We start from the raw sequence: 22525 nt of genomic DNA on the forward strand, positions 1-22525 counted from the left end.
TCACAAGCACACACATTTTTTTTTCTAAATTATCTAATTTATCACTGCCCCACACAAGAATACTTTCACTAGAAAAACCTTAAAGTTTAAAAGAAAAAAATCTGTTTGTTTTTTGGATTCTACTGCTAATAGTCTGACAGCAAAAGCACAGCGTTTATTCTAGTATATTCTTTGAGAATTTTTCTCAAAGAATATACTAGTTAGTTTAGAATGATATCTATCTAACTCAGTCTGTGTATGCTGTCTAGTACTATTTTTTATATATATATATATATATATATATATATATATATATATATATATATATATATACACAATGCAATGCATCAACAACCGCAAGTAGCCACTAGTCTGTGTAAAGTGTATTTAAGATTGAAATTAAAAGCAATTGACCAACAAACTATTGTAACTGACTAATCTCTACAGAACTGCTTTACAATAATGACAGAATTCTACTGCTTTCCCTTGTGCCTGGTTCACACCTAATGCTATTAATGCTCTACTTTTATTTTAAGAAAATGAAGGAGGACTGAACATAAATATATATATATATATATATATATATATATATATATATAATATATATATATATTTATAAATATATATATATAAAGAGAGAGCACCTTGTTTTCCCCCCAAAAAATTGCCGGAAATGATGTTTCGCCTCATTTTGATATCCAAATTTGGCGGGAGAGACCGAGTCATGAATTTGGTTTCACTCAGATCCCCAACATCAGATTTCGTCGGATTTCAAGGAATCCGAACTGCTCATCTTTAATTATGATAACTGATTGTGATTCTAATCTAAAAGTGTAACCATTCATGATGTGGTTGATTTGCAGCATTCGGTCACATTTTGTTTTTATACTACTATGAAATAATAAAAAAAAAAGGTTCTATTTCCATAGAAATACACTATTTCAGCTGACGGTGCAGCTGTATTTCAAACTTCCAAACATGCCAATATTTATGGACTGCAACTGGTGTGCTTTGTATATGTGTTGTCTTTATGTTGTTATCAGGTGTTAAAATCTGCTACTAATTACTTTATTCATTTTATTGTTTACTAGCAAATGTGTATGAGTGATTTTCAAGTTAAACAGCAAACACAACACTAAACAGCAATAAAACAAGTGCTAAACCACAACTCAGGTACAGCGATGGGTGCAGGTTGAGCCCTTTTGACTCAGGGCACTGCATATCTTGCACCCATGGTGGTTACCCAACTGACATGTAGCCACAATTTAGAATTCTAAAGATGCTTCATGATACCAGAGTAGTGGCGTAGTGGTTAGCGCCTCTGCCTCATAGCACTGGGATCATGAGTTCAATTCCCGACCATGGCCATATCTGTGAGGAGTTTGTATGTTCTCCCCATGTTTGCTTGTGTTTCCTCCATGTTCCCCGGTTTCTTCTCACACTCCAAAAAACATACTAGTAGGTTAATTGGCTGCTAACAAATTGACCCTAGTCTGTGTCTATCTGTGTCTGTCTGTGTGTCTGTGTGTGTGTGTGTTAGGGAATTTAGACTGTAAGCCCCAATGGGGCAGGGACTGATGTGAGTGAGTTATCTGTACAGCGCTGCGGAATTAGTGGCGCTATATAAATAAATGGTGATGATGATGGGCTTCTGTGGTGATAACTACACTCATAGCTTAAGTAGCTCTAAAGGAGCACAGAACACCTTCAATACAGTGACTCTCCAATCACACTGCTTCATTCATACTCTAAACAGTAGAGGAGACAAGGTAGGTCAACCTACAGATTAAACCACTATCAAATTTCTCATTAATTATTATTAATGTTATACTGTTATTGACTTAACAAGGATATAATTGATCTGTATTTACTAAAGACAACATTTTGCAACAAAATATTTATTTGTCTAATGATTGAAAAATGTCACTAGAGAGGTGCAATTGATGTATCTGTGGCTTTTCTCTCTCGGTCTCAATGGATGTAATTATTGGACACATTTTGCTGCAAAATACTAATTTGCTCATAGTGTCATCATTAGTTCGGAGTCTGTGACAGTCCCCATCGGCTATGAGTGAGCTTCACACAATATATTACTGTTGTTGAAGGCTTTTGTATATATAACGTGGTCACACGCTGCACACGGAAATAATAACTTGTTATTAAGGGTCTTTTACGAATCTGCACGAAAACTGCAAAGCAAATGCCCTTTTGTGATGTTACGCGGCTCCTCTTGCGCATCTGTACCTGGTATTACAAGGAAGTGCATGCATGTTCAGGCCAAGATTGCAGCGTCTTCGGGACCTTTGAAGTTTGCACTGGCTGATGAGAGTAGTTGGACAGATAATCTACCCCTCATCTACCCCCTTACTAAGGGTAGATGACGTGACACATGTGTGCATGCTTAGACTTGCCGTGCAGTGCTGAAACGTGATTTAATTTTGCAAGGTGGGATAATTCAAATGAGAAAGACAGCGACAAACATATGATTTTCAGAACAGGCTTCCAAATACCTAATTTTGGAAGAAAACAAAACAAAAATGCGCAACAATAGGCTTGCAGTCCATTTTTTACTGTAAATAAAAAGTGTGGTTGAGTCACAAAGTTTTGGCAGCAGCTAATTTACCTACCAGTATCTTTTTGGAGTGTGGGAGGAAACCGGAGCACCCGGAGGAAACCCACGCAAACACAAGGAGAACATACAATCTCCGCACAGAGTGGTAATAATTGATGAAATGTGAGATCGAGACCAGCAGCATATTTTTTTTTTTTTTTCTGCGAAACAATTTGCATTGCTCAGCACCTTCACCCACACACCTTCTTCAAAGCTGTCAGCTGCAGGTGTTAGAACACTGTCAGCAGATCCGTCCTTCTACCTCCACAGCTCTCGCCGTATTCTCTACCGGTACATTTAATCTCTTACCTGAGGCCAATGAAAGGTCACAGATATTATTTGAGTAATTAATGCTCTCTCTACAGAGTTTTTCTTTGTCTTCTATTTCCTGCTTCCATTATTTGAGCTGTGCTGAAGGTTGTTTTTTTTAAGCTTTTCTACCTGTTGTTATTACCTTGAATAAGAAGAGTGATCCCAGCGCCAGATTAAAGGGGTTATGGGCTTGGAGATGAAAACTATGAAGGGCCTATTGTGAGTAGCACCGTGGCAACAGAAGGATGTGGACAGCATTAGGGAGAGCATGGGTAGTGCCTCCGTCTCCCTCCATCCCCTCCTCCTCCTCCTCCCCTACATGAAGCACGCACCACTGACTGGTTCACTCAGCAGTTAAGTGAACAGTGGCCAATACCTCCCAACTGTACCTCAAGTTCCTGGCTAGCCATCCTGGTGACTGATATACAATACTGTGAGCATCCGAGATACTGCTCTAGAGGGCCGCCTTCAGAAATAATCATGCCCAGTATGGGCCCCCAGTGTCCCCCGGGCCCCTCCCCGATGAGCGCCCCTCCCATGAGCATATACTTACCTGGGGGCCCGCAGTCCGCTGGTCTCCGCTACTGTGTCTTCAGTCTGGCTGTCACCATGACAGCCAGGCACCCGGATGCGATCGCAGGGGTGGAGGAATCATTACCCCTGCGGTCATGTGATCTGTCACAGGCAGCGGCGGGCCCCCAGGTAAGTATATGTTGCGCTGTTGTACCGGTGAGCCCGGGCCCAGTACAACAGTACCCCCCGTACCCCCCTGATGGCGGCCCTGCTGCTCTACAATAGAGAGCTCCCTAGTGATGATTACACAATACAGAGAGCACTCTAGTGATGAAAACACAATACAAAGAGCACCCTAGTGATGAATACACAATACAGAGAGCACCCTAGTGATGAATATACAATACAGAGAGCACCCTAGTGATGAATACACAATACAGAAAGCACTCTAGTGATGAATACACAATACAAAGAGCACCCTAGTGATGAATATACAATGCAGATAGCATTCTAGTTACACCATACAATACAGGAAGCATCCTAGGGATGAATATACAATACAGGAAGCATCCTACTGACTGCCATACAATACAGAGAGCACCCTAGTGATGAATATACAATACAGAGAGCACCCTAGTGATGAATATACAATACAGAGAGCATCCTACTGACTGCCATACTGTAACGCTCCGGTCCCGCAAACGGTTACCTGTCTCGTTACCTGCATCTCATTGATCTGGAAACTGCCATGTTTCAGCGTCAGACACCATTCATTCATTCAGCTATTATCAGATCTGCACAGGTGTAAGTCTATTGCACTTCAGGGCCTCCTCCCTCTTTTCATTGGCTAAGCATTATTAGAGCACTATTTAAACCTCCTGGATTCACCTGTCTGATGCCTGTTCTTCAAGCTCACTTCCTGCAGCCTGTGGTTCTGGTTCCTGTTCTCCTTGTGGTTTGCGTGTAGTCCAGGCTGCTCTCAGTTCCTGGCCTGTGTTGAACTATCGCTGCTCCAGTACCTCTACTACCATTCTCCAGTGTACTTCATCGTGACAGCTCCGGTTCTCTCATCGCTACCACTCAGAGCCACTACTACACCTGTGACTCCTCAGCTGCTATCACGAGTTACCTTCGCTACTCCAGCCTGCTCTCAGTTCGTGGCCTGTGTTGAACTATCGCTGCTCCAGTGCCTCTATTACCATCTCCAGTGTACTTCATCGTGACAGCCTCTGTTCTCTCACTGCTGCCCCTCTGAGCCGCTACTCAGGCTGTAACTATCAGCTGTTGTCCCGAGTTACCTCCGCTACTCCAGCCTGCTCTCAGCCTGTGGCCGTACTGAACTATCGCTGCTCCAGTACCTCTATTACCATCTCCAGAGTACTTCATCATGACAGCCTCTGTTCTCTCACTCTCTGAGTGGCTACTACATCTGTGACTCATCAGCTGTTGTCCTGAGTTACCTCCGCTTCTTCAGTTTCGTCTCAGCTCATGCCCAGTGTTGAACTACCACTGTTCCAGTACCTCTACTATCTACTCCTGAGTACACCATTGTACCAGCTCCTGTTCTCCCATTGTTACTCTGCAGAGCACCTATTCTTCTAGCGACTCATCGGCTGCTGACCATCAGCATATTATTGTTCTTGTTCCTGTATCTATACCACTTACCTGTGGGTTCCATTGTTTCTTCCTGCTTCACTTGGTTCCTCCACACCGTTCTGCTGTTCACTCACCTTCGGGACCGCGACCTGCAGGTTTGGTGCCGCTAAAACCATATGTCCTTGCGGGGGTTCCTGGTGAAAGCCACCTATCTGTTAGACTCTGCGCCCGTGGGCGGGCCTAGCTATGTTCAGCAGAGCCTAGGGATCTATTTCCAGTAAGCCAATCGTGACACATACAATACGGAGAGCATTCTAGTGAGCAATGTACAATGCAGAGAGCATTCTAGTTACTGCTATATAATATGGAGAGCATTCTAGTGGCCAATATACAATACAGAGAGCATCCTAGTGATGAATATACAATGCAGAGAGCATTCTAGTTACACCATACAATACAGGATGCATCCTAGGGATGAATATACAATACAGAGAGCATCCTACTGACTGCCATACAATACGGAGAGCATTCTAGTGACCAATGTACAATACAGAGAGCATCCTAGTTACTGCTATACAATATGGATAGCATTCTAGTGACCAATATACAATACAGAGAGCATTCTAGTGACTTATATACAATTCAGATAACATTCTAGTGACCACCATACAATACAGCGAGCAACCACATGACCATAATATAATACAAAGATCATTCAAGTTGTTGTTACATGAATGTGGCATTGTTCTAGAAATATCTCCTAGTAAATTAATAGCCTGTACTCACCTGAACAAATATATCTAGCCCACAGGTATTTTGTAAACCAGAAAAAAATAAAATAAACATAATCTCAACTATGTTATCCTCAATGCTTTATCAGAGTAAATATCATTTTAATGCTCAGTTAGTGCATATTTTGGTCTCTGTGTCATTTGAAACCGGTTGCTCCAGGGCGATTATGACATGTCATGACGCATCAGCTTTGTGAATACTATTCGTTCTGGTGGGAAAAACCCCATATTGCCTATTTTGTTGTGCACAGAACTATATCATTTCAGCTGCAGACCTACCCACATTCACATTACGCTCCAGGGCTTTTACAGAGAAACTCCTTCAGAGCAGACAGATACATAACATACTGTATATGAAGCATTACCTCTGTTGTTTCTAGGAGACTTGAAAGGAGAGAGTACAAGTAAGTATCACACTGAACGTTAAGATACTGTCTGGTGAAGGTGCAAGGCAAGGGTTAATACTCTGATTATGAATGGCATAAGAAAGGGGTGTGTGTAGTAGATTAAAGTTTTTTTAAGAAGTGCAAATAACATAGGCAGTAAGGGGTAACAGAAATTACAATTTGGGCCTTTTTTTTTATTTTATTAGTTTGATATATCTGTCAAGATTAGTTTTAAAGAGGCAATGTTCTGCAGATTGCTAGTAAAATGAATTTGCCATGAATTCTCAGATGTTACAAGTATTTTTGTGTTACTTATATATCTGATATGGTATAGCAGGAGAAAACATGATATGCTTTTATGGGTATTGTTATTTTTCTTATATATAACTATGTGTATATGTGTTTGTATTGCTGTACAATATTATGCAGTATTTATTTTACAATATTTACACTAGATAGCATCAGTTATTCTCTTTGAGCCTGGGCTACTGTACAAAGATTGTAAATATTTGAATATTATTGTTGAAAGTGCAGATTATATATTTTGCATCTGATGTAGCGTAGCACTAATGGAACTTCACTGTAAAGAAACGGTCTTGATTTCACTATTTGGTTCACTTCACTTTTGTATCCAAATATTTCAGATCTACATTGGTTTAAAAATAAAACTGACACAAAATAACTTCTGTTGTTATTGTGTTATTTTATGTAAGGACAACAGTGTTATTGATATCAATTAATTATATAATGTTTTACAGAGAATGTTTAATCATTTACATCAGTTTGTGTCCCAGTGGAGCTTGCAGTCTAAATTCTCCACCACACATACTGACACCATCAGTATGAGAACCAGGGCACCCGGGAGGAAATACACGCAATCATGGGGAGTACATACAAACTCGTGCCCTGGTCGAACTAAAAAACGTGGGTGGAATGCCGTAAAATAGCAATGCTAACCCTTGTGCCACTGCGATGCCCAGTACCCAGAACCACTTTCTGCATTTTGGTTTATGTTGGATGCAACTCACTATCTTATGTACAGCATAGAAAACTGCACGGTACTGCTAACACTTCTATTATACAGTACGTAGCATGTGATCTCAGTATCTGTTGTTATGCTGTTTGTATGTACAGCTGTACAGTGCAACTTCTCTTGCCCAGTAGGACAAACGTAAATCTCTGTATCTGCTATTATTGTGTAAGCTGTGCAGGTCAGTGAATATTACTATTTCAAATAAAATAGAACTGGATTTTGATCATGTCTAGTGTTAAATAGTTATCTCACGTTAGAGATATGTAGTGTCCTATGTGTATATATAGTCTCCAGTGATTTAAACCTGTATAAACACACCTGTCCTTTGCCCTATTGATGTATTATATATATATATATAGTACGTAGAGCATTTATAAGCAGATTACTGCTTGCCTCTCTGCAGGTAGAAGACACACACTGTATTTCTGGTTTGGCGTGTTTCAAATAAAGGGTTACTGGCATGACATGGAGTAACATAGCCTCAGGTATGAACTTTGTCGTTGAACAAAGACAGCAGTAAAATTCTACACAATAATAACAATTACTAACAGGAGTTCCTTCCAGACTGTACTAATAAACTTGTTCAGTAGAACTAAATATCATGTCATAGGAGCTGATGATGATGTATTTCCTTATTTGCTTGTTATGCAATTTTAAATAAGTGAATAAGCAGAATGTATTTCACCCAGTCACATAACCCAATAGATAACATATCCTTAACGTATTCAAGTTTATATAATTTTTATTTTTTTATATTTTTTTTTAAGTGATTGCATTGAGATGCTTTATCAATGTTGGAACAACTGAGCAGTCTTTAACACCACCGACATAGTGACTGGACAACACAAATATATGTATTTTTCCTTTAGACAGTAAGGAGTATAGTACAGGCTTATAGTGAAGTTTACAGATGGTTTGTTCTCTACATCTTTCCTTATCTGAAACTAGCAGGTGCTTATGTAGTTGTACAATTCCAATACTACTGAAGCGTACACAAAATACAAAGTCAGCCACCTTAGAGGCATAACATGCAATGCACGAGACGCATTACTGCTCAAAAAAATAAATAAATTAAGCATAGACAAAGAATCAGCAAAGTTCTATAACAAATGAAACATTTTCTGCAGCACATAAGTTTTGAATAGAAACAGGGTGGGTGGACAAAAATCTGATTCTGGCAACTGCTCAAACATAATACACCCTCTGTAAACTTATATACAGTATGTGTGGTTAGTTATGGGGGGTTGGTGGCGATCCCTTAAAAGAAGGATGTGTCTGTAGAACTGTTGGTGTAAAATTGATTTAGGACCTGACCTGAGATTCTGACTAGTGTTGGTAGAATACACTGGATATAGTTAGTGTCATGAACATAGAGAGCTTGCAGTTATTTATAATGGATAAAATCATAACTGCAGTGTAAATATGTTATATCAAATGAGTGCATTGATAAGTGTAGAAAGTGTAAAATGTAAAGAGAGAGTCTGATGTAAATGTAATTGATGGCTTTGCACATTCCAGTGTGAAAAGATAAGTGGGTCACCTGTGATATCTTCAAAGGGCTCCTACTGTGAGACAGCTGGGAGACAGGGGGGGAGTTTTGGACACTTGAATAGACATTGTGGGGCCGATCACAGCTGGAGATCCTGGTAGGCAGCATGTAAAAGCCTATACAGGTATATAGAAATATGATCTTCAAAGGAAAATGTTGTCATAGTTCATATTTTGGGAAATCTGGGAGACCTCCATACTGAGGAGCAGAAATCACACCAGGGTTGTGAATGACAGGTAGGGGGAAGGGGGAGTTATTTCTCTGGGATATATGTGTGAAGAATTACCCACAGGTCAAGACTTTTTGGGGAAATCAAGCCACATTGATAAGCTGTCCATCTTTCTAGCCAATTCTAGAAGTCTGTGTGCCAGTGTGGGAAGTGAATTGGGGTCCTATTACCCATAACCAATAGGTGGTGGAAAAACTTAAATTGTCTGGGGGGGGGGGGGGGTGTGAGATCGCTGTGTTTGGGGGTGATTCCATAGGTCTATAACCTGTGTGATAGGTAGAGAGAGACTGCGGGCTGAAATCGTGTGTGACCTCATACAGCGAACACCCCAAAGTCACGGTAGCTGGGAGCGTGTTCGTGACAGTTAGGTTTTTATTTTGCTATTAGTTAGTGCTCAGTCGACAGTTTATTTGACAGTCCTCAGACCAGAAAGCATGATGAACTTTTGTTTTGATGATAATAATAGCCAGCCAGACTAGGTTTAAACCTTTCCCTGTGGAATATCTGACTGTTAATGATGCTGAAATCTTCTGAGCCTACTTGAAAAGGAGCCAAAACCCCACACTAGCTGCACCCAATATTTTGGTGAAAAGCCATGTGTTAGAATTGATACAAGCAATACATTTGATAATAAAATTAGGACATATTAATATCATTACAATTTTGCTCTACTAATTATTGAGCACCAGCTTATAATAATGTTACAATTAAATGTATCTAGGCATGTGCTTCTTTAAGCCCAAGGTAGGGGCTTAAAGTCTATGAGGGTGATTCAATTAGAAGTTATTTTACTGTATTGATTCTGCCGAGGGTCATTTAATTGCAATACCTGCAGTACCTTGATCATTTTTGCTCACACCTCCTAAAACCCTATTTTTAATCATAATGAGCAGCGAGGGGGTCTTGTAATTGAATTGCTCTCGGAACATTCCACGCAGTAAAATAACTTGCATCTAATTCAATCGCCCCCTATGAGTATTACTGTAAATGCTTGTTTGACGTTGTTTATTCTACCCTTATTTTCATGAATTATAAATTTATTAGAAATGCCGCAGAAGTCTGTGTGAACCATGGATTACTAATACGTTAAACATGAGTACTCTTTCCAATATTCTTTCTTAGTTTTGGAAAAATATTGCTAACCACTTCTTAACAAGCTTTATTTAGAAAAATATTTTCATTAAAATAAGGCTTCAGCTTCCTTTGCCTATGACTGTTTAGGTGTAATAGATTTTGAAAGAGCTAAAGGGAAAATCTGAAAATCTACCTCTCATTCAGAGGTAGAAATGAGTGAAACAATTCAGCACATTTCCAGAGTTTGACAGATTGTGGATGTTTTGCAGATTTTGAATCCATTAAAATATAAAACACGAAAATAATTATTTCAAGTGGAATTTTTTTTATCACAAATGAAAAGTAACAAAGAACAGATCAGGTGTACATAATATATGAATCTACATCTCAATGTTTTCCTTCGTATTTCCACTAGATATTAGATATCTGAAGCTCCTCCCACCTATTTGCGACAGTGGTCTGACAGCATCTCATACAGGTCATAAAACGGAGATTACAGTCATTTGAGCTACTGTGACATCACCAATCCACAGAGTTCAATTCTGGCAAGCTGGTGGTCATTCTGTGTCTGCCGTGTTAAAGGGTCATCTCCTTTAACACAGGACAGTGGTGCAGCGGTTAGCATTGCTGCCTCACAGCATGGAGGTCATGATTGATTCTGACCAGGGCCCTATATTTGTGGAGCTTGTATGTTGTCCCTGTGTTTGTGCGAGTTTCCTCTGTTGCTTTGGATTCTGTCTACAATCCATAGACATGAACAATAGCATAACTGGCTTCTTAAAAAATTAACCTTAGTCTGTGTGTGGTAGGGAATATAGATTGTAAACTCTGTGTAATATGTAGGTACTATATAAATAACTGTTAAAACATAACATAATCCCTCCAGGTATTATTATATATCTTAATGTCAAATGGTGGTTTCACTTGCCCTTGAATAATATACTGATATTGTAAACTGTAATTCAGTATTTGGAGGAAACATGAACGATCCAAGAAGCAACGTTCAGCCAAAGCCACAGGTGTGTACCAGGAATGGAACTCTGGAAAATCCTCGGAAGTTCTTTTCTCAGGACTTTGTGACGCTGAGAGAATCGCATCTGAAGAAGAATCTCCTATTTACAGATGAAGCCTTCCCTGCAAATGTGAATATTATCGGCTCCAGACTGAGTGTGGAGTTCAATACACAAGGCATAGAATGGAAAAGACCACTGGTGAGTCTTTTGTCTCCTTTGGTTTCTAGACCATACTTGCCAACTCTCCCTGAATGTCAGGGAGACTCCCTGAAATAGGGGTGATCTCCCTCACTCCCTGAAGAGTCTGGCATTCTCCCTGATGATGAGCCAGTACAAGACGTGGTTGGCTTCACCATCTGTGGCATGATGACACAGTTCAGAAATTGTCCATGTATTATTGCCTATGGAGGTGGCCATTTTCATGGAGACCAAGATTTAATTAAAGACTGACAGGTAAGACAACATGACTTCAGTAATGGAGACAGAAATGTAAAAACACCTCAGTCTCTAGAAATTCATTAGCTGCTTTTCTTTAACGCATAATTGCCTACTCTCCTGGAATATCCGGGAGACTCCTGCATTTCTCTGAGACCTCCCGGGCTCCCGGGAGAGCAGGAAAACCTCACGGTTTTCGCCCCCGCTTTAGATAAGTGGCAGGGGACGGGGCTTAATGACGCAAATATCGCTTCATCGTATTATCTTGCGATTCATCAAGCCAAGCCCCCACACACCCACCTCCCCCGGGATCTCCCTGAAGCCAACAAGGAAAAGTTGGCAAGTATGTTCTAAACAAGTTATACATTTTAAATCTACAAATACATAATTTTTTTTACCTCTTCCGCAAAAAATAATGGGTAGTTAAAAAATAGGAAATTGTCTTCAAATCTCTATTAATTGTTTATATATATTGATGGTTATCATCAATAATATTTTTTTATCTTAGTGCAATATTCCTATTAGCATTGAAGAACATCTCCTTGGGCTTTTTTTTACTTGTGCAATGGAACCATGTTCCAGTGTGTGTAATGCACATGATTTTCCAGGGCTCACAGCCTGGAGTTTGAAAGTAAATGATTGCATCTGCAGGAGTGTGCAACCTAATTCCAGGCTGAGAGCCTTGTAACGTCATGAGACTTTAAGCACGGCAGAGTTTGTCTATTAGGAAAAATAAACATGCCAAGTTAAAGAATTTTAGCACCAATAACCAGGATTAACATAAAGAATACAGAAGTGTGAGCCCACAATAGTATGGTTTACATTTATATACTGCCTAATAGAATGTTATAATGCTCAGTATAAAATGCTATAATGCTTCACCGACATACTAATTTAGATATTTTAAACTCTTAACGAATTGTTTGACAAGAACGACATTTACTTTTACAGGACCTATGTAGAAATCCACAATTCATTGTGGATGACATCAGTTTATTTGACATTGAACAAACACAACTTGGTAAGGAATATTTTATGCTCCAGATCTTATTTATTCTTTCTTATTTTTTTGCTATTTGTAATTTTACAGTTTTTAAAGTTTTGTCTCCGACATACAGCAGAAATAAATCATTACTAGAGAAACCTGGCGACAACCTTAAATTACATTATAGATTATACTACATGTAGAAATTTTAACAATGGAGTATTATGAATAGATAGCTATATTATCAATCACTATATTAAAGTAACTAAAGAATTTCTTTATAAACTACAATATATGTATAACTTCTTCCATCCAAGTTACATTGCTGGGCATGGTCCTCGTGAGATGAGCTGATATGTGGCTGCAAATAGCTGTCACAGTTACTAGACCACCCAGCAAGTCACATGTTTCCAGGTCACGCAGCAGGACTGCAAATAACTGTCACAGTTTCCAGACCACCCAGCAAGTCACATGTTCCAGTTCACCCAGCAGGTACACAGGGAGAATTAATTAACTGTCATAGTTTGCAGAGCAACCAGCAGGTGCACAGGTGTAATGCCAACTGTCACATTTTCCAGAGGAAAACAGCTTGCCCACATGATGATATGAATGGCAAGTCACGCCTCTGGAGACTGCAGCTCTTCTGGCTGCTGAATAGCTCCTGGATCCCAGAGGCAGAAGCCCCAGGTTCAGAATCCTGACAGCCAATCTCTTATTTTTATACTTCACCTCCTTGGCTAAATAAAAAATCAGTCATAGTCCAAAATGAAAACACACAACCTAACAACAGCAAAAGTAAACAACCCACCCATAATACTAATAATAATAAGTGGGCATAGCCCAGATTCCCCTTCCCTGCCCAGCCAATCAAAGAGTTTTCCCATGCAGGATGCTTATTATTGGCTGTCCAGGATTACCTTTCATAACCAGCCAATCACAATCGTCCAGCGTGGTGACTGAGGGTTTTGGTTTATTTTATTCAATTTTAAAGTTTATTTTCTAAATTTTTGTGTCTTTTATTTTCCTCCTTTGGGCAGTGGTCTTAGAGATCCCTAGCCATTGTACCAGGACCACTGGGGTGGCAAAGAACCCAGTTCAAGTGTCCGGATCTTGTTAATTGCCACAGCTCTCACCGTCCAGGGAGGTGAGAAAGAGACCCTGCACTTTTCAGTATGGGCTGGTTGCCTATGGAAGTTGAGAAGGAGATATGCTGTCTTTGCAAACATCCACATAGAGGATTTTTATTTTAAGGAGTGCACTGTACATTGCATGTGTTTTGTTTTATTAAACGTTAGGGCCATAGATAGGGCTAATCCATGCAGCATTTTAGCAGAAAATCTAAAACGTTTATTTAATTAAACTTAAATGTGATGTTTACACCTTTGCTCAGTGCACTTTTTAACAACTCTTCTGAATCTCTGCATATGGGCACTTTTAGTCTGCAGAAGCTGCTTCCAAGAGCATTGGGTATAACACTGAGATTTACGGACTCAAAGTTCAAATCCAAGGTGCTTTGTGGTACCCCATTGTTGGGCTTTGTAACCGAACTCTACACCACAGCATAGTAACTTTCTAATGAAAGAATTAGGCAAAGTGGCAAACTGGGTCACGGAATGTCCGTAATATATTCATTAAATGGAATGCTAGTTGGCAGAGAGCTAAGCTGCAGCTCAATGTCAGGCAGCAGCTGCAAAGGGAAATAAAATCCTGGAATGCATAAAAAGGGGGGTAAATGGGCATGACACGAACAATGTAGTACCTAGAAATGAGCAAAATATTCCAAACGGTAGTGGGATATCCTCATCTTATTATGAATTTGGGAGGGGAATTTGGCCTTACATTTTCATGCAGATTCCCCCCCAACCACGACGCAGAGTAGAATGAGTTGATTCCGTCTGTACATAACGCATTCCGCAGAGACCATGTCTGCCACAGGATCTTATCATATTAGTTTTCATTATACCAAGGCAAGTGCCCATCTGTGTGCCAAGGAGAGTCTGCATAATACAACATGAATAACCAGAACATGCATGATGTGCTCTACAGGTGACTGCTGGGTCTTATCTGCAATGGGAGCTCTTACCCTGAACCCCAATTTAATGAAGGACATCATACCATCAAGTCAAAAATTCACCACAAACTATGCCGGAATCTTCCATTTCAGAGTAAGAGATGCAGTAATTATTGTTACTATTACTCATTATAGTAGTTTTGTTCATTGTCAGAATGGGAAAAATAAAGCCGTATATTTGTTTATCTGTTTAAATATAGAAAACACTTCTGGTCAAACACTTGTGAACGACTTCTTGCTTTTTTACTTTGCTTTAATGTCAGAATGGAAAAGTACTTGACAACATAAAAGTTCCATAGACTTTCTTGTTACTCTAGACACCGGCCGACTTATTCAGCATCAGTCACCCTGAACAATGAAAACAGACAGGTTTTTATATTTGATACCCCTCCCACAGCCCTAATTTGGTGGGCAGGTGACACTCCCACCTTCCCTTTAAAAGGGAGTTTTTATCAGCTGCTTCTGTTTGATTGTTCTGACTGCTGACACAACCTGTCAGCCTGCTGTATTTGTGGGAAAAGACACTTTCAAAGCATGTAAGTTAAATCAGACTTCATACTACTATTTTGTCACACATATGTCCACCAGCTGTTTATCTTTCAGCTAGGTGCACTGCTGTCCAAATGTGTAACTCTGAATGAGCCTTTCTCTGCAGATTGCCAGCTAAATACATGTGTCCTCCTTTAGAATCCTTTGTCACAATATATATATATATATATATATATATATATATATATATATATATATATATAAAATTCCCCGGTGTGCCATGGCTACAGTTATCTAAGAGATAAATCACATCTACACTCATCTTTCAGTATTTTCTCTTATGACAAACATACATATATCTCTATATCACAATAAATGTATTTTTTATTCTTTAACTCCTAATCAGGTCTATATTCCTTTGTTTTGATTAAAGATTTGCTATCTTTAATATTCTCCAAAATGTTTTGGTTTTCTTTCAGCTGTGGCACCTTGGTGAATGGGTGGATATTGTGATAGATGACTTGTTGCCGTTTCTCAATGGCCAATACTTTTCCGTTAGACCGTCCTGCCAAAATGAATTCTGGCCGTGCCTTTTGGAAAAAGCATATGCAAAGTAATTTAATTATTAATTTTTTTTATTCATTAACCTGTAGATTTTAAAAACAAAAAGCAGCTGCATCCTTTAAGAACCAATTATTAAATAATGCATGTCTGTACTCTATAGTAATAATGATGTATTGTAAGAGATGAAATCTGAAGTCAGATCGCAACAATTTTATATCGGGTAAAGTGCAGTTCACCAATTGGAAAGGACACAAAGGAAACACTTCTACAATCTGCATAATAATCCTCTATAAAGTCTACGGAAAAATTAGTCCAGGGTCAAACTCTCAACATCTACTTGTTAATCTTTATTAAATAGGCTACTTCAGAAAAAGATTAAATCCATTGATTTGCCGCATCATAAAGAATGAAAACAGATAGGTGTTTCTAATACAGGCGGCCACAACGTCACCAGTAATACTGGCCAAATTACCCAAAGTTGTCCCATGTTTGACCCAAAAATGAGCTTAATGCCCCATAATAACGAGATCGGAACCGATTGGATTCCTATTGCTTTGTTCATAGATCTGGTTGGAAGCCCTGATATCTTCTGGAAGTGATTCTGGTGCGCTACCTGAATGCTGATTGGCCGGATATTGTCCAGTTTGGCCAGACAGGTGTATCACCAAATTGGAAAGTGATTCTGACATCTTACATGTGACCAGCTCAATTTTGAAAACAACACACTTAAAACGTACTTTATATCTTTATAAAGTCGAGAAATTCATTAAAGCTGATTAGCAGGTTTTAACATGCTAATCTAAAACAATCAAAAACACAATGGAAAAAAATAATATATATACGTTTGACTTAGATTTCAGTTTTACTCTCGCATTACAGAGTCTTTTATATATTGATAGCATCATCTAATTAAGTAACTTTACAACATTCTGCTGTTGGTTCTACTGTCTATGCACATTTAAAAGTTATTGTGTCCCTTAATTGCATGTGCAATGTGTTACCATTAAGTGACCCTATAATAATAATAATAATTTTATTTATATAGCTTTACAGCTGCGGATTAAAAAAACATAAAACAAAACAAATATATGAAGAATTAATAAGAGTACAGAAGAGAGGGCTAAGCATTTGTTTTTATTTGGTTTGTTTTTTTAAATTATGGGGCATTAATGAAACGCTTCAGTAAACAAATAAGTCTTCAATCTACTTTTGAAAATTTGTAGAGCTAAGGCCTGATGGACTGTATGAAGCAGTGAGGTCCAGAGAGAAGTAGCCTCAAAGCTAAAAGCTTGAGCCCCAAATAAATTATGGGAGATTCTAGGAACTCCTTATTAGTGCTTCAACTTTGAAGTGAGCGTGTGGCAGTGTACGGAATCAGAAGCTGCTCCAAGTACCCAGGACCCTAGATAGCCTGTCCTTTTAATGTCCTTGTTTCGTCTATAAATGAGGTCCTGGCCACTGACATAGAAGAGCAACAGCTGCCAGCTCTTACCTGTAAAGCTGCCGGCTGCTGCTTCTAAACATAAATAATGGGCTGGGAGTAGGCGCAGAAGATGCAGCCCCCCACCTCCCACCTGCTAAGCTAAGAAGTGGTGTGAGGAGAGTGTGTGGGGCGCAACTTCCGATCGGGGAGGCACTGCGTCCTAGGAAGGGAGAGGTGCCACCTAGGGCATCAGAAGAGCTTCCTCTTATCTTTATTGTTGGACTCTTTGTTGGACTCTTCTCTTTGTAAATAGTGGTCTCACATTTACCTAGAACAACAGGTTGGAGAGATAAAGGCTTTTAGAGCCGTTCCTGTCCAAGCTCCATTACTGTTCATACTTCATACACCTGCAGATGAGGAGTTGATCTAGGAGAGGTTTCTGCAGAGTAGATAACTTAACCAAAGACGAGAAGGATGACAGACAAAGAGCAATGCAGAGACAGGTTTGCAGTTAAGACTGTAGCTGGGAAGTTCTGCTCGAGGAGCTGAAAGGAGATCGGGGTTATTCAACCCTGCTCTTTATTTGCCTTGATTTCATTTCACTTCATCAATTTTTTAAGACACACTTTGACCACATCTACAAAAGTAAAAAATGGAATTACAAATTCACTAAATATATTTCTTTATTTTCTGTCCTAGATTACTGGGTTCATACCAAAACTTACATTGGGGGAATCCCGCAGACGCCTTTGCAAACTTCACAGGAGGGGTGACGATGACATTTGACTTACAGAGCGACAGTGTGCCTCAGAATGACCTCTGGCACATGGTCAGCACGGCGACTAGAGACACATTGATGGCCTGCATTAATGACACTCGGGTACGGCGATGGGGAAGTGAAAAGTTCTTACAAGCTTTTAGTATACAGCAAGTATTGCCTGATCCTCTAAAACTTTATAAATTATGTGATTTTAGCAAAAAAATAGGAGAAAATGTGTTTAAGGGGGCTCCAGTGAGCTGTTGCAGAGGTACATTTCTAGGTGGTAAATGACCACTAGACTAAGCATCATGTTGTGTGTGGGAAAAGTTAATGTCCTAATATGCTGATTCCATTATTCTCATCATTGCTCCCTTTCGATTATTAGGATATCGCGCCCAGGAACCGAAGTTCAAGTGTCCCAACATTGGTGAGACCAGTTTGTAATAATCTTTTTTAACTTTTGAGGTAATTACCAATATCTGAAGGTCATTGATGGCATATTAACAATGGAAATATTTAATCAATGTTTGAAATTGTTTAGATGTAGCAATAAGACCTGTAGTAGTTGGACTTCTAATGACTTGTGGTTTATCTCCCAATTATCAGATATCTCCCAATATGGTTTTCAATGAAGCCAAGCCTTGGTCTAAACCAGATCTTGGAAGGTCTTTGGTGACCTGAAAGGACTGAAAGAAATGTCTCTGACAGTCCCCAAAACAGCTGCCTTGGACCTTGTCTTATTGGTCCTCATTTATCCATTTCTACTAGGAAAGAGTTGTCCACCTTCTGTTTAGGATAAATGTCATTTGAAGTTGTCTGGCAGCAACATTGTGGCTTATCTTATGCAGAAGGGCTCAATTACCAACTGCATAGTATGCAGAGGAACAGTACATTTATATTCGTGAGACTATGTCTAATTGCCCACTTTGCCCATAACAAGAAGTATTCTCACAGAATGCCTTCGTTACTTTATAACTGCCCTAATGGAAGCGTTCTACGTGACCTTTTGTTTCTTTTTGGGTAAGCCTGGAGATTATCATAGTGGAAAGAGTAAAAACATCACTTTAAGGTCAACCGAACTACCGATGTAAGACCATCCACTATATTAATTCCAACGTTTGTCTTCAAATATAATGGTCATATTATCCTCATTTAAGTTTTGCTTTTGTTTGAATGTTTTTATGACATTAGTGGAAATGTGCCTACAAAAACATTTTCATGTCTGAAGTGTACCTTGAGATGTCCTTTTGAAAACATAGGCCAAGTCTTGGCTTCAAGATCATCATCATCATCATCATCGTCATCCTTAACATTTATTTATATATAGCGCCAGCAGATTCCGTAGCGCTTTACAATTGGGAACAAACATTAATAAGACAATACTGGGTAATACATACAGACAGAGAGGTAAGAGGGCCCTGCCCACAAGCTTACAATCTATGGGACAATGGGAGTTTGAAACACAAGGGCATGTGATACATCATATCGCACACTGGGCCAGCTAGAATGCAAAGGTAAAAGTATTGAGTGGGCTGTGTGATCAGTCACACAACTATGTTGGTCAGAGGGTTGTTGTCTTGCATTAGCTATGTAGAGGGTGGTAATAGGTAACCTAGGGAGATTAAGATGGTGGTTGAGGAATATTATAACCTTGTCTGAAGAGGTGGGTTTTCAGTGAACGCTTGAAGGTTTGAAGATTAGATCTCTATTAAATCTCATTTAAATAATCACTTATCACACAACAAAATTTCTTTATTGCATGTGGATACGTAACTGGGCTCATTTATGAGCCTAGCCCTTGCAGGAAGGAACTTGTCAATCAAACCAGCTTGTTTCATCAACTCCTCTTGTCAATAGGCAAACTCATTCTTCCCGACTCTCCGGGAATGTCTCGGTGATTCCAGAAATAGTGAGTGATCTCTCGCACTCGAGAGAAAGTCTGGTAATCTCCTTTAAGTCTGGTCAGACAGAGAAGTGTTAGACAGAAGCCAGCGTGATGATGCCAAATTCTGTTTTCTGATGGCGCTATGACATGATGTCGCCATTTGCATCATTGCGCTGGGTGTTATGACACATTTCACGCTACTAGCTTCTTCCTGTCTGCTCATTTATAGAGCTTGCTTCCGTATCTCCCGGATCCGAGGTCTGAAAACTAAAATCCATGCCCCTGGCATATATTTGGGTGCAAGGTAGCATTTGTAGGGCGAGAGACACAATTTTGCACTTCCATAAATAACCCTTTTATGTCTAATAAGGTGACAATTGAACTGTATCTCTCAAAAGATATTTGTTGGCGATCATTAAATCACTTGCACTTGTAAATATAAAATTATTAGCAGCCAAACTCAAAATTATAATCTGTGAGTTCAAGAATAGAATAATCGAATGTCGTCATACTTCTAACTGTCCTATAATTATTACATAGATGAGCAAATACTGGTCACAATGTGTAAGTCTGTTCTCTGGTAAAACATGGGAATATTTTACATTTTATCCTGATTATATTGAACACATAAATAAATTAAATTATTTTTTTATTAATTGCAGAATGAAAAAGCAGACGACCGGAAGAGCAGTCTACCAACCAATGTAAGCATGGCTCATTGTTTACATTGATATGTATAGACTAGAGATTAATGAAATCCTTAAGCTTTGTGTCCGGCTATTTTTTCGACCAGAAGTCTACTTTGTTTTTGTTCTGAAAACGTTGAACCAATGAGGAAGGATCTGAAGGTTTAAGTTTATAAACAACCGATGGTTGTCTTGAAGTTTGTCCTGGAAACATTATACACAGAGAGGGAACTAACGCTTTCAGAACGTTTTCGATATGATCTATGGGAGTGATGTTGGCTATGGCGGTGTTTGGAAGCGTTATATTAAAATTAACATAGTCGCTGGGTGCTGCGCAGCTCAATCTCACATCACCTATTATATTGTACTTTATTAGCCACTGAATATATAGGGCCTGATTCATTAAGGAAAGTAAGGCAAAAAAAAATATACGTTTTCTCCTGGACAACACCAGGTTACAATGCAAGGGGTGCAAATTTGTTTATTATTTTGCACATAAGTTAAATACTGACTGTTTTTTCATGTAGCGCACAAATATCAACTTTAAATTTCAGTGTACAAATAAGCTATCAAGTATTTGTGTGCTACATGAAAAAACAGTCAGTATTTAAATTATGTGCAAAACAGAATCCTAATTTGCACCCCTCGCATTGTAACATGGTTTTGTCCAGGAGACTGAAATAAGAAGTTTCTTCAGTTAAGATCCTTAATGAATCGGGCCCCTGGTTACTCCCATTTTTAGGTAATATCTATCGCTTACATTATTTTGTTGCAGTGCTCAGGCTTTTGAAAATGTCTCTAACATTGACACAGACATTATAAATAAACGTACACTGAGTGCTTTCTGAAGCCATTAAGTAAGAAAATAAGACGCAATTTTACTGTCCATCTCCTCCCCACAGAAACTGGCAGAAAACGTATATCTGAATAATGGCCTGGTGGACCGGCATGCGTACTGTATAACGGACATTGTGCAGGTAAATGTTTTTCCTTTTCTATGTGAAAATATGCTGCAGATCTTCTGATAATTAAAGCTAGAATATGGCTTATTAACATATATGTATTGTGACAACTACTGTGTGTGTTTCATAGTTTTATTAGGTTGTAAACTTTAATATTAAAAAGTGTGTTGCTTAACCTATAAATCTAAGGTGCATCTAAGTGGTGGTAAAGTATTATTAAAATGTATGGAATGATAGATTGTTTAATATGATTGCAATATTTTTAAGAACATGTAACTACATTACACAATAAAGAGAACACCCCTCCCAGGTGCAATTGGTCACACATCGGCATTCCAGAATAGTGGCATCTACATTATAATACCCCAAAAACATTCCCAATCGGATATATTGATCCTTAAGCAGTGATGTTTATTAGCTCAAGAGGTCCTAACAAGGACCGTTACACACTAGTTTGAGGTACTAGTGATCTCCAGGAGTTACAGATGGAATAATACATTACATACTCAAACAGAGATCTTTTTATACAGTTTCTGACACACATGTTGGCAGTAGGTAACCCAGCCCACTGATCCTAGCTGGCACCACAAAGTGTGAGATATTACCTCCAATGGTTACCCTTAGGATATAATATTCTCTAGACTTGGAGACAACGCAATTTAAATTTTAACAACATTTACATCAATCTGTGATTTCCTAACTTACTTGCTGTTTTCTATCTCTCAGACACAGGATGAAAGCCTTACAAGCCGCTCCTGTGCATTCAGGCTAAAAGAGGTCTTGGTCACTTACAAAATAAAAGACTTAATTAGCATGGGATTAACATTTCCTGGCTTCAGAAATTACAAAGCCAAATGTCCTCCTACCTGGCATACAGCCTCAGAAATCAATACATTTCCAATAGAAAAATACAACACAATATCAAAAATCAGTACATTTGCAATGATATACAGCGGCACACTGCGCCACTAAATAAAATTTCTACAAGAAGTTATTTCTATATGATAACCACACTTCCTAATACCATATACCGCATACTTAATAATATCACAAACTGCATACCTCCTAATATTATATACTGCATACTACCTAATATCAAATACAGCATATCTCCTAATATCACATACTGCATACCTCCTAATATCATATACTGTATACCTCTTAATATCCTATATTAAT

General features: G+C 38.9%; 1 protein-coding gene across 1 annotated transcript in view; it reads left to right on the top strand.

Annotated features, from left to right (window-relative positions):
• The first annotated feature begins 6067 nt into the window (after positions 1 to 6067).
• Positions 6068 to 22525, top strand: part of LOC142143269 (calpain-8-like) — a 55724-nt gene continuing 39266 nt past the window's right edge. The window contains exons 1-9 of the mRNA XM_075200981.1: positions 6068 to 6206; positions 11040 to 11284; positions 12473 to 12542; positions 14553 to 14671; positions 15546 to 15679; positions 17753 to 17933; positions 18199 to 18240; positions 20361 to 20402; positions 21287 to 21361. Coding sequence (XP_075057082.1) covers positions 11054 to 11284; positions 12473 to 12542; positions 14553 to 14671; positions 15546 to 15679; positions 17753 to 17933; positions 18199 to 18240; positions 20361 to 20402; positions 21287 to 21361 — 894 coding nt within the window. The 5' untranslated portion in view covers positions 6068 to 6206; positions 11040 to 11053. The remainder of the gene's footprint in view (positions 6207 to 11039; positions 11285 to 12472; positions 12543 to 14552; positions 14672 to 15545; positions 15680 to 17752; positions 17934 to 18198; positions 18241 to 20360; positions 20403 to 21286; positions 21362 to 22525) is intronic.

This window comes from Mixophyes fleayi, chromosome 3 (assembly GCF_038048845.1).
Source record: "Mixophyes fleayi isolate aMixFle1 chromosome 3, aMixFle1.hap1, whole genome shotgun sequence".
Taxonomy (NCBI): Eukaryota; Metazoa; Chordata; class Amphibia; order Anura; family Limnodynastidae; genus Mixophyes; species Mixophyes fleayi.